Source organism: Mustelus asterias, chromosome 10, assembly GCF_964213995.1.
Source record: "Mustelus asterias chromosome 10, sMusAst1.hap1.1, whole genome shotgun sequence".
Classification (NCBI taxonomy): domain Eukaryota; kingdom Metazoa; phylum Chordata; class Chondrichthyes; order Carcharhiniformes; family Triakidae; genus Mustelus; species Mustelus asterias.
The window spans coordinates 67,553,340-67,567,104 of record NC_135810.1 but is presented as its reverse complement, the minus strand read 5'-3'; the positions used below and the strand labels follow the sequence as shown (position 1 = coordinate 67,567,104).

Genomic DNA, 13,765 nt, shown 5'->3' with positions numbered 1-13,765 from the left:
GACCCTGGCACTTTCCAGCTGATCGCAATCTCCCTTCCTGTGACCCCATCACCTCCAGCTCCACAGGCTGACAGCCGCACAACAGGACACTCCTAGCAGGCCAGGGCCCTCCAGGTCACAGCCCTCTAGAGGACACCTGCCAAGGTCATCACAGATAATAGGGCATAGCAGTAAGCGGGCTACCTCCCCCTCCCCTGTGGATGTTAGAGTAGCACAAAGACTTACCAATAGGCTTGGGAAAGTTAAAAAGATCTAGGAGCCCAAGAAGTGGCGTGGGTGTTCACAACATGTATATAATGCACACAAATGCAAATTGAATCAGAACCATTTCACATCTCCTCTTGTGTGTATGCCTCCGTATGGTGAGATGCATTGCTGCCAATCATGTATGATACCATAGTCCCTTCCCCAATTTAGCACTGATGTCACTATCATGGGCCTATCACCTATGTACTGCGCTTTCATTCCACCACAGTTTGCAAAGCGTTTTCTCCTATCTCATCTTGAAAGGTAAAGGTGTAATGCAGGAGGAGAGATGTGGTGAAGCATGGAGAAGGGTCATATATCGCGCAACTACAAGTGCTCTCTGTCCCTCGGCAGGGTTTTTATGCCACGAGTCCAAACTCAGAGCTTGTGTGCGCTGCTGTTTCGACTTTGAGAACGTACATCTGCTAAGATCACCAATAAGCAGGAATATTTTGCCACCTCAAGGTGTCAAAAGCTCTGCCACATTTCTGTCCTGGAGCTCAAACTTCCAAACTTGAGCATACCTCACCCTGCAGTTACGTCCATTGCGGAGACAATGCTCTCATCACAAAGTAGGGATGCAGCACTGTGTGTCCCCTCACCGATGCTAATTCCAAATGGTGATTTCTGGCAGTCAATAGAGACTTTGAGCTTGCTCTGGAAGCACACATTTTGCTTTAGACGATGTGGAGGGGAACAATGGGATAGGAACAAAGATGTACTGTGCTCTTTATTAAGAATGATGCATGCCCTTCGATGATGACTGAGCATTTTGGACTGCACAGGAGCCAGAGTTAGTCAGGAGGGCACAATGTCTGAGTTAAAGAGGGGGCATTTTAGTGTCTGTAGGTAGGTGTTTGAAGTCCTTGTGCTCAGGTGGTCTGCATTCCTATTAAAGTGAGGATAAATACCACCCAGGTTTCCCAGAGTGCTAGATATCAGTGTGATTTCAAAGAATGCATCACTGATGTCTGAGTCATCTCTAAATGGATTCACAGCAGCGGAATGTCATCAGCTGCTCATCAGCTGCCTTGTGGCATGTGTGAATTATCTGACTCACCATCGATGTTAGACTAGTATGTAGTTCTGCTGCTTGAGGTGGATCTCATGTGGAGTCTTGTCAGATTGAAGGCATACATCGAATGCGCTCTCTGAGTATTGTGCTACTGCTCCTGGCTTTAGTAGGGTGCCATTGTGACTAAAATGCTGGAGAAACACTTGAAAATGCAGTACCTTTTGATGTCTGATGCCCATCCTTCAGTTAGCACCTCATCTCAGCAAGGATACGTGCTGCCAAGAGCTCATCATACTTCAATGGATCAGGACATGTGAGCCTGATGTGTAACTATTCAATCTTATATTGGTGCATTGGCACAATGAGCGGAAGAGAAACTGATGTTCATGCTGCCCCATGATGGAGGACACTTTTCTAAGAGGGCATTCATTACTACTTGTCATCCTCCTGATGGAATTTTATGACAATGAGGGCCTCATGTGGCCTGCCTCATCTTACTTATGATATGGCCTCTTCCCCTGCAACCTTGGCATCCTCAAACTCATCACCCTCTTCTCTTTCGAGGCCCTTCTCTTTGGATGAGCAGTGCAACTCCACCATACCATTATCTGGCAACTCCTTCTTGCCACAACGCTGCATGTGACCCTCTGGGGACTGTGCTTGAGTGTTCTGCCAGATCTGTCAAAACCTCAGAATCACACATTTAGGAAGCCTATGGTATGCTCCACCACAGCATAAGCCTTGTTGCCCCTTCTCTCTGCAAGAGTCTGAAGCTACTGCATGGGCATCATCAGCTACATACTTTGTGGCTGCCTTTTGTCACTAAGGAAGCAGCCTGAATCTTGTGTAGTCCCTTGAAGATGTCCAGGATCTGTGATCTACTCAAGATGTATGTGTTGTGGTCACTTCCTGGGTATCTGGTGCAGTCAGACACTGATTCCTGCAAGCACTGTGCAATGCAAGGTAGGCCGTGCAGGTCAGCAGGTGCACATTGCTTGTGTACTATTGTGAAACATGTTCTAATTGCACGCCAATATATCTGGATGATCCAGCATGAGGGGATGATCCCAAAGAGAACTCCTTATAATGAAATGCTAATGTATTGAAATGATGTTCCTGACATACAGTGGCAGAAAACACTGTCTACCATTGACCGCTGGAGCACACAATAGCAACCTAGTTTTACAACAATGTAAAATCAATTATTAGCCTTCTTGTGATATTTTCTGTTCCCGTCTGCCACCATGAATGGGCGTGGAAAATCCCAGCTATGGCCTTTTGTGGTGTATACCCGTGAGAACTAAGCGCACTTGGAGAATTCAAATCTGGAACCATACCGTCAGAATTAAGTGGATCTATCACCACAACAGTCACGGTGGGACTGAAATCAAAGTCTCAGGGAAGAAAGAGAACTGTTTAATGCCCTGTGACCCCATGACCTTCTCACAGACTTCATTCACCCTGGTTAGTTTTGGGAATAATTTTCAACGTTAAAAGCCATTATATAAATACAGTAATTGTAAAATGGTGTTTAACTTCCCAGAGAAGTGAACAGAGAGATTGTATAATGTTGAATTTGTTCATTTTCACTGTTATATCCATCCATTCTTAGTTTTCACATCCTCAGTTAACCTGAGATAAAGTTGGTTCAAAATGCTATGGTTCCAACAAAGAGTGTTTGTTCTAATACCTTTTTCATTGCTAACAAAGATGTTGGAATTTCAAATTAATTTGGAGTTTGTGGAGATGGTCAAGAGAGAAATGGGGGATCTCCAAATTTTCAAAGTGAACACTTGCTCATAGGTATAGGCTTGCAATCCCAACATAAAGTAATCCCAGACATCAGTTTTTGTATGCAACTCATTTTCCATGTTATATTACACTGATAAATTATGGCAAAAAAAAACAAGAGGTGCAAAGATAGAGATGATTTGGCTCCATCACCCCCAGCAATTTCTTCATTTTAAATATAAAGAATAGCAATGTTATAAGCCATTGTAAAAAGTAATGATGGAAAATACATTGTTATGCTTCATTAAATACAATTGATATATGCCATTTGTGCAATGCCTAAAAAGCTATACTTACATAGGGGACTGTCTCCAGTACTTCTGTATTTACAATCATGGGGGCAGGGCTGGCCTGTGTGCAAACAAAAATACAGTTAAGTCTATTTGAAAGAATTGCTAATTCCTGACCACAAATCAGCCAAATAATTGATTTCCCAAATTAATATATTGTTGTAAATCAAACAAATTTATAGTTTTGCATTTAATACTTAAAACATTAAAATGATATAATAATGATCAGTAATAATGAAAGTAAAGTTATTTTAAAAAATTACGTCCAGTTACCAACTTAAGGAAAGGTGCCAAGTATTAAAAGTTGGAAACTTATTATGTCTAATATATTTATCAAAATTATGTACCACTTACATTGCATCTTTTGAACAATTACATTCAGGGCTGGTTAATGGAAAAATTTTATCACCAGTTCCCACATTTATATTAAGTTGCTTTCGGATATTTCCACAATGATTTGATCATGTGTCACTTCGCACTTAGTAGAAATGTTAAATACTTGTTGTACTCCTTTCCGAATAAGTGGAAATATTACCGATTTCTGCTGAAGAAGTCACAGGTTTTGGTGACCACGAATTTAAATACAACTACTAGAGATGGAGAAATCTATTGGTTCCATACAAAACTCATCTATGCTACAATAACATTGCATTTTTCAATTGTTTCCATAGATGCAGTCCTCTTTTCCACACGTTTCAGTATGTCTCTGCTTTTCCCCTATCAAATGCGCTTCAAGCAGACAGTACTTTTTTTATTGCTCTTCCATACCATTGTTAAAGGTACACCACTGGGCAGATTGTAACTGGAGTATTAGATTAGACAGTAAGCATTGAATAATCACAAATCTTATCCAAGCATAAAATCTCTGCCCATCCACTCCCAACCAAATTGTTGGTCTTCAATTTCAAAACTTCAGTACAAAATAAGAATCGAAGCACTTAAACATTGTTTAAATGGCTAACCAATGAAATGATTGGATTCACATCCCCACGACATGTTAGCTAATACACAAAGTAATTGGATAGAGAGTCAGTACAGTGCCATTTAATTGAAATGGCTGCACACCATAGACACACAGGGTCTACAATGTAGGATTTAACTTTTGGATTAAAAACATGTAACAGCACATCTATTTTATAACTGAAAAATAATCCTTATCCTGAATGTGGCTACGACAGAAAAAGAAGAGGAGGAAAGGGAGTTTAATTTCTCGACTCGGACTTGCAGCTAAAAATGGGAATAGTGTAAATAATAATTTAACAATTCTAAACATTAGACCTGTGCATATGCTTGTTGTCAACATGGAGCTTTGTAATGAACCCAATGCTTTTGAAGTTAAGAACAGGTTCTTCACATTAGCAGCTCAGTTACTGTCAATTCCAGTATACTATAAGTACATGGATTCAATTATCAACTAACCAAATTGATGCAAAGGAGGCTTCAGTTTTTGTTGTGAAATCATTTAATGTTTTAGTCCAGAAACATTAAACAGCTAAATGAAATTAGTAAACGGAGAAGAGAGATATTTCCCCTCAGTGGCTACTTCTGGTGAAAAAGTCAGCGTAAAGCAATTACACTGTTTTAAAATAACTCGAGATTTATAATTTCTATCCATTTACTATGAATAGAAGAGCATCTACTTTTGCTAAAAATAACACATTAATGTGGGGGGGGGTGAATCCATTTGATATTAAAACTTATATTTGGATGTGTGTTTTACATCTTTGGGAATAGGTGAATGTAGTTTGAATTGTAATAGTTTAAAGTTAGCTATGAGAACCTTTCAGGCATGATGGATAACACAAGATATTGGGTTTATTCTTTAACTGATTTAGTTAACTTTGAGATGCAAATTGTGCTTCAAACCCTTGTACTGGATGAGAAGTCCTTGGAAGGGCAGCAGAGGACACATCTCCCAACATTTTGTCACTGGAACGCTCACATTCGAGGGGTCTCATCTTTTAAACACAACAATTTGGTGCTGTGAGCAGGGTCCTCACTATAATCGAACACTGAAACTGGATCAAAGAGTATGTTTCTTTACCATGAATTAGTTAGGGCAATCAAGGTTTGACAGGAAGCTGGTGGGTCAGTTTGAGGATCTGAATCAACATACAAGTCTGAAAGTACAGTCACTAAAGGTTGCATGGCACCACAAACAAAATTTTGATAAACTGGCCAAAGATAAAGGGTCATTATAATTGTTTCAATCTAAGAAGAAAAAAAGTAGTGTGTCTCGCCAGTTTTTCAATGTACTAAAAGTGGTGTGTTTCCAGTGGAGTGACTAAACTGCTACGTTAAACCAGCACCGACTGTTTTCCAGTTTCCGGAACAGGTGGGACAAGTAGGGGCACCATTTCCTAGTAGAAGGAAATAATAGTAGTCAGACCATCGACAAAACGTTAGCCATGCTGGATGGAAATTTAGATTGGGGACCCAAAGGATCATTTCCTAGATATTTGGCAAATAAAAGTAAGATGATCATGCGTAGAATGATGAAGGACGGTACAGTGATTAGCATTGCTGCCTCACAGCACCAGGGACCCAGGTTCGATTCCAGCCTTGGGTGATGGTGTGGAGCTTGCATGTTCTCCCTGTGTCTGCATGGGTTTCCTCCAGGTACTCCAGTTTTCTCCCACGGTCCAAAGATGTGCAGGTTAGGTGGATCAGCTGTGGTAGGGTGGGGTGGGGTGGGGGTGGGGGTGGGGGGTGGGGGGGGGGGGGGGGGGGGAGGGAGGTGTTCCTGGATAAGATGTTCTTTCAGAGAGTCAGTGCAGACTTAATGGGCCAAATGGCCTCCTTCTGCACCTCGGGGATTCTATGGAAGGCTGGGACCCATCCTGGACCCCAAAGAAGCATTGTCAAGAATATTGTCAAGAACATTGCATAGGTGTTATCGACTCAGTTGTAGCGCAACTTGCTGTTTTAACTTGTGGGTATCGGAAACCACAACAACATGGAGAAAAATGTATTCTGGATTAGTTCTCTACCTCTCTTTCACAGATGAAAGTTAACTGTTTATCCAGAGTTTATCTAAGTTGCATGGAGAAATCAATAAAGTCCTATTGAAAGAAACATTTGCCCTTGTGTCATGCCTTTCAGAACTTCAGGATGACCCAATGCAATTTACAGCCAATGAAGTACTTTTTGAATGTAGTCACTTATCATTTAGGAAACATAGCAACAAGATTGCAGCAATGGAGCTTGAACCTACTCACTTAGAAGCAAGAGTGCCACCAACTGAACCACAGCTGACAAATTATTTTATGATCAAGCCACTTAAACAAGATCAAAGGCAAAGTTATAAAATGAAGAACTATGAGAAAAAAATACTTAATTTATATAAGTTTAAGTTTATTTATTAGTGTCACAAGTAGGTTTACATTAACACTGCAATGAAGTTACTGCGAAAATCCCCTAGTCGCCACATTCCGGCACCTGTTCGGGAGTCAGAGGGAGAATTTAGCATGGCCAATGCACCTAACCAACACATTTTTCAGACTGTGGGAGTAAACCAGAGCACCCAGAGGAATCCCACAGACACAAGGAGAACATGCAGACTTCGCACAGTCACTGACCCAAGCCTGGAATTGAACAGGAGTCCTTGCACAGTGAGGCAGCAGTGTTGCCCGTGTATTTCACCAACACTGACATTATAGCCAGTGGAATACTTTTGAGTTATACGCCAGAATTCTAGTGCCCCGCCTGCCATGGGAATCGGAGCGGGCGAGAGGCAGACAACGGGAAGGTCCGTAGACCTCGGGTGGGATTTTCCAGTCTCGGGTCAAGCGAGGCCGTAAAATCCTGCCTATAATCACAGATGTCATTTGTGCACAGTAAGTTTCCACAAATAGTAATGTGATAATGACCAGATAATACGTTTATGTAGTGTCCATTTGAGGGATAAATTTTGACCAGGACATCGGAGGAACTCTGCTGCTCCTTTTCAAAATAGCACCATTGGATCTTTAACATACGCCAGGCAGAGCCTCAACTTAATAGTTTATCAAAAAGATGAAACCTCTGATAGTGAAACATCCCCTCAATACTGAACTGAAGCACAATCTAGATTTTTGTGCTCAAGTTGTATAGAGGGACTCAACTCTACACCCTTCTGACTTAGAGGTGAGAGGGCTAAAACTGAGCCATGGCTAACACATTTTCGGAGTGTCTGCTATGACTCTCACCAATTTTTACAGATGTATCCATTCCAGATGTATCACAGCTTGGTATGGCTCCTGCTCCGACTAAGACTGTAAGAAACTACAAAGGGTTGTGAACATAGCCCAGTCCATCAGGCAAACCTTTGATTCCATCTACACTTCCCACTGCCTTAGAAAAGCAGTCAGCAGAACCAAGGGCTCCACGCACCCCGAACATACTCTCTTCCATCTTCTTCCATTGGGAAAAAGATACAAAAGTCTGAGATCTCTGGCGACATGGGGGCACAGTGGTTAGCACTGCTGCCTCACAGTGCCAGGGACCCGAGTTCGATTCCTGGTTTGAGTCACCATCTGTGCGGAGTGTGCACGTCAGTTTTCACCGGGTGCTCTGGTTTCCTCCCACAGTCTGAAAGACGTGCTGGTTAGGTGCATTGGCCGTGCTAAATTCTCCCTCACTGTACAGCAACAGGCGCCACCGGAGTGTGGTAACTAGGGGATTTTCACAGTAACTTAATTACAATGTTAACGTAAGCCTACCTGTGACACTAATAAATAAACTTTAAAAACACAGCTTCTTCCCTGCTGCTATCAGACTCTTGAATGGACCCACTATATATTAAGCTGATCTTTCTCTCCACCCTATCTGTGACTGTAACACTGTGCCACACCCTCTCCTTTCCTTCTCCTGAATGTACTCTATGAATGGTATGTTTTGTCTGTACAGTGTCATGTGAGTGTACCTTTAAGAAAGTTTTTTTTAAATCACGCCATGCCATTGGGAGCTAAGCTGCGGCAGTCAGGTGACAGGGATTTTTTCCTTTGGGCTTTTAGTTTCATTTTGGGCAGTGTGTTTTTGGAAGCAGTTCAGCAGCAAGCTAAGAAACAGTCTCTCTCTGTTCTTCTCTTTGTTCGGTTCTGCCTTAAAGAAGCTGTGTTTTGGGAAATAGATTTGACTACAATCTCTTCTGAGTTTCTTCACAAGGGATTTTCAGCACTCAACCCAGGAGGCAGGATTCCTGTAACAAGTGGGCATTACCCTATGCTGTAGTGTGTTTATTTGGAGGGTTTTGTGTATTGGATGTTGGCTTTGGTTAGAACACATTAGAGATATTTCCTTAAGAGTTATACATTATCGTGGTTGTTCCGTTTCTTGTTTGTAATTGTTAAAAGTTCTTGCTAAGTGTCTTACTATATATGTCAACAATATTCTGAATTAAACTTTGTTTTTGATAAAAGCTTCTCGTGGGTCAGTTGTAACACATCTGAAGTGAAACCTCTCATGCTCGTCCTAGCCAAATTCAACATAAAACGTTACAGGTTAGGCGAGCTTCAATGAAAACCTTGAAGTATCCAACCTGACTTGTAACAATAGCGTGTAAGAAACAATACTTTTCACTGTATCCCAATACATATGACAATAAATCAAATCAAATTTTCCACAGCAAAAGCAAAATACAGGAATTCTGTTGATGTTGGAATTTTGAAAAAGAAACAGAAAATACTGGATATATTCAGCAAATCAGGCAACAATGGAGAGTAAAATAGTTCGAGGTCAAGTCTTCTCACCATTGTAGAATTTCCTCAGGGTAGTGTCCTAGGCCCAAACATCTTCAGCTGATTCATCACTGACTTTCCCTCCAATACAAGTTCAGAAGCAAGTATGACTGTAGTGTTCAGTACCATTTGCAACCCCTCAGATACTGAAACAGTCCATGCTCACATGTAGCACATCTGAATAACATTCAGATTTGGGTTGATAAGTGACAACACGCATGCCAAACAAGCACCAGGCAGTAAATATCTCCAACAAGAGAGAATCTAACCACCTCCTCTTGACATTCAACAGCATTACATTGCTGAATCCTTCATCATTAACATCTGCTGGTCACCATTGACCAAAACTTAACTGGACCAGCCATGTAAATACTGAGGCTACAAGAACAGGTCAGAAGGTGGAGATTTTGTGGTGAGTTACTCCCCAAAGCCTGTCCACCATCTACAAAGCACATGTCAGGAGTGTGATAGAATAGCTCCGATTACCTAGATGAATGCAGCTTCAACAAGCTAAAGAAACTCAACATCATCTATAACAAAGCAACCCACTTCATCAGTACTCCTCCAGCACCAGAATCTTAACCATTCAAGATACAAAAGACTGAGGACACGTACCAACCGACTCAAGAACAGTTTCTTCCCTGAGCCATCAGACTTTTGAATGGACCTACCTTGTATTAAGCTAATCTATCTCTACAACCTAGCTATGACTGTAACACTACATTCTCCATTCTCTCCTTTCCTTCTCCATGTACGGTATGCTTTGTCTGTATAGCACGCAAGAAACAATACTTTTCACTGTATACTAATACATGTGACAATAATAAATCAAATCAAATATGCCAAGGATGAATCAAAAACATTGTGAGAAAACTGAAAATTAATCTGGAAAGGTTGTTTTTTTTAAATTGTCCAACAATTATATAATCAAGAAATGATAGGTGCACAAGTATCCGGGAATTGCAACAGGTCAGACTGATCAATGTAAATATCATTTTAATATGTCTCAATGAGAGATGTTTCCTCTTGAAGGGGCAAATTAGAATAAATTTCCTTTTACTCACTTTGGAGGTTTTAGCTGTGCTATTCAGGTCCCCCGGGAAACAATCCATAATAACACATCATAAAAGTTGGACATGGTCCACTGAAAGCAGCAGACTTCATCAGCTAGATGGTCATTCCTTGTTCCTTTATTTTTATTTTAAATTATTTTGTGAAATTTTACATGTGTAAGAACCAGCAAGTGAAGAATCAACTTGATTATTAAGCTTGCATGCACACAAAAAGAGGGTGAAGAGATTTTCTATAATGGGACAAGGGGTTGAAGCAGAGAATTTGCTCTACAAAAGGAAGCTATTCAACTTATTGTGTCCATGCTAGTCTGATCTCACTTTTCAGCTCTGTGCGCGCAACCAGGTGCATAAGCAGGCGGTTTAGAAACGTCATAAGGGTTTCTGCCTCAGCTGCCCTTTCATGCTGTGAATTCCAGAGATTCATCAATGGCTAGGAAAAAAGATTGCTCCTCAACTCCCCTTCATACTTCTACTAATTAATTTATATCTATGGCCCTTAGTTATTGACTTCTATGCCAATGGGAAATTTTTCATTCCTATTCACTCTATCTAAGCCCCTCATAAGCTTGTATGGCTCTATTGAATTTCCCCTCAACCTCCTTTTTTTGGTACCTTTTGGTACTGTAGTTCTAATCAAAAAAGCTAACTCAAATTAAGTCCCCACATGAGGGACAAACCAGATCTAAGCTGACAGGATGACTCCAGCTTATCCAATCTTTCCTCTTGGCTAAAATTCTCCATTCCTGGCAACATCCTTGTAAATCTCAAGTGCATCCTTTCTGGTGCGATCACATCCTTCCAGTAATGTAGTGACCAGAACTTTATGAAGTATTCTCGCTGTGGCCTAACTAATGTTTTATACAGTTCTATCATAACCTCTTTGTTCTTATATTCTATGCCTCAGATAATAAAGGTAAGCATTTCAGATGCGTTCTTAACTACTTACCTACTTATCCTGCTACCTTCAAGTACCTCTAATTGCCCTGTATTCTACTATTTATTGTCTATTCTCTTGCCTCATTTGCACTAACTCTCACTTCTCTGGATTGAATTCTATTTGGTACTTGTCTGTTCACCTGACAAGTCCACTGATATTTTGCTGAAGTTCACAATTTTATTTGCACCATAAACCAGGCATATAGTACAGCCATCACTGTCAACCCTGCAAAGTCCTCCTTACAAACATCTGGGGGGACTTGTGCCAAAATTGGGAGAGTAGTTCCATAGACAAGTTAAGCAGTAGCCTGATATGGTCATACTCACCAAATCATACCTTTCCGACAATGAACCCAGACATCATCATCACAATCCCTAGCTATCTCCTATCCCACCAGCAGGACAACTCACCGCAGAGAAGACAGGAGGGAGTTGCCCTGGGAGTTTGCAATGCTGTCTTTGGAACCCACGAAATCTCATGACATCAAATCAAATATAGGCAAAGAAAATTCCTGCCGATTCCCATCTACCACCCAATCCCCTCATCCCTTCCTGCGTTAAGCTGATGAATCAGTACTCCCCCATGTTGAGCATCAATTGGAAGAAGCACTAAAGTTGACTCAGAGGCATCACCTCTGGAACATTACAAAAGTAACTATACTTCAAATTTATTTCATTGGCTGTAAAGCACTTTTGGAAGTCCTGAGATCATGAAGATAGTTATTTAATGCAAGTTCTTTTTTTCGTTCACCACAGCTAAGGCCTCAACTCTATATAAGTTCAAACTAACAACAAAAGATTTATTGAAGGAGCTTTTGCCTGTACAGGGAACAAACTGAAACTGAAACCACAAGCCTGTACAACACCCTAATGACATTGCCATCAAATCATGTGGTCAGCTCATAAAGCAATCATGCAACTTCTTAAATATGTAACATATATAACACCCTCTTATGTGATCATGACAACAAATTGCTGAGATGTTATACAAAGGATCAATAACACTTCAGACATGGAACAATGAATCATTGATCATACACAGTCAATAAGAAAATTGATTAGGAGGATATCTATTCCTCTTTGGTTGTATACAATTATGGAATTTGGCTGTCCTTGACCCTGAAAATATGATTTGGAATTTTAGTAGACACTTCTCTTGGAACTAATTCTGCATCATATTCATGTGGTATAATAGCATACACACAATCATCAGGCAACTCAGATTCAACTAAGTCTTCCGTAGTAATATTCACAACACAAGGAACGAAAGGAGTTGTTACTTCTGGAGAAGATTCTGAGGAATCATTTCAAGATGATAACAATTGGTCAGCATGGTGTCACCAAGTGAGTTCATCTTCAGTTTGAATGGTGTAAGAAATTGGTTTTGCTAAAACTATGGCTGGTAACCATTTTTCACTCATGGTATAATTATGTGTTCACAATCGATCTCTTAAAACTAGAGGACATAGGTTTAAGGTGAGAGGGGACAGATGCAAAAGGGTCCAGAGGGGCAGTTTTTTCACATAAAGGGTAGTGAATGTCTGGAATGAGCTGCCGGAGGTACTAGTAGAGACAGGTACAATTTTGTCTTTTAAAAAGCATTTAGACAGTTACATGGGTAAGATGAGTATAGAGGGATATGGGCCAAACTGTGGGCAATTAGGACTAGCTTAGTGGGAAAAACTGGGCGACATGGACAAGTTGGGCTGGAAGGCCTGTTTCCATGCTGTGAACCTCTATGACTCTTGTTTAAATGAGCGTTGTTGTGCCCTCATTTCTCATCAAGCAACTTGAGATTGTTGTTGACACTCTACTATTTCTGCAGTTTCTGGAGGTAATAACAAATCAAACGTAATTCTCAACTTTCTCTTTAAGTGTAGTAATGGAGGTGAACTTTGGGTAGTCGCATGAATGGTGTTTCTAAAACGTGCCAAAAAGCTATTCACACAATATGAGGAACCTTCCTCTCTTGAAACTTTTAAAGAAAGTTCCATGGATTGTATGAATCTTTCAGCTAATCCATAACCAGATTTGCCTCACAAAGCTATGTTCTCATCCCCCGACTACACTCCTTATACACCTATGACTGTGTAGCCAAATTCCCCTCCAATTCAATTTTCAAATTTGCTGACGACACCAACGTAGTGGGTTGGATCACAAACAATGATGAGACAGGGTACAGAAATGAGATAGAGAATCTGGTGAACTGCTGTGGCAACAATAATCTCTCTCTCAATAGCAACAAAATGAAGGAGATTGTCATCGACTTCAGGAAGCGTAAAGGAGAACATGCCCCTGTCTGCATCAACGGGGACGAAGTAGAAAAGGTTGAGAGCTTCAAATTTTTAGGTGTCCAGATCGCCAACAACCTGTCCTGGTTCCCCCATGCTAACACTATAGTTAAGGAAGCCCACCAATGTCTCTACTTTCTCAGAAGACTAAGGATTTTTGGCATGTCAGCTACGACTCTCATCAACTTTTATAGATGCACCATAGAAAGCATCCTTTCTGGTTGTATCACAGCTTGGTATGGCTCCTGCTCTGCCCAAGTCCGCAAGGAACTACAAAAGGTCATAAATGTAGCTCAATCCATCACGCAAATCAGCCTCCCATCCATTGACTCTGTCTACACTTACCGCTGTCTTGGAAAGCAGCCAGCATAATTAAGGACCCCACGCACCCCGGACATTCTCTCTT

At 40.9% G+C, this 13,765-nt stretch overlaps 1 protein-coding gene across 1 annotated transcript in view; it reads right to left on the bottom strand.

Annotated features, from left to right (window-relative positions):
* The window catches only part of dlg2 (discs, large homolog 2 (Drosophila)), a 945,868-nt gene that overhangs the window by 548,474 nt on the left and 383,629 nt on the right, over nt 1–13,765 (bottom strand). The window contains exon 8 of the mRNA XM_078221879.1: nt 3,350–3,403. Coding sequence (XP_078078005.1) covers nt 3,350–3,403 — 54 coding nt within the window. The remainder of the gene's footprint in view (nt 1–3,349; nt 3,404–13,765) is intronic.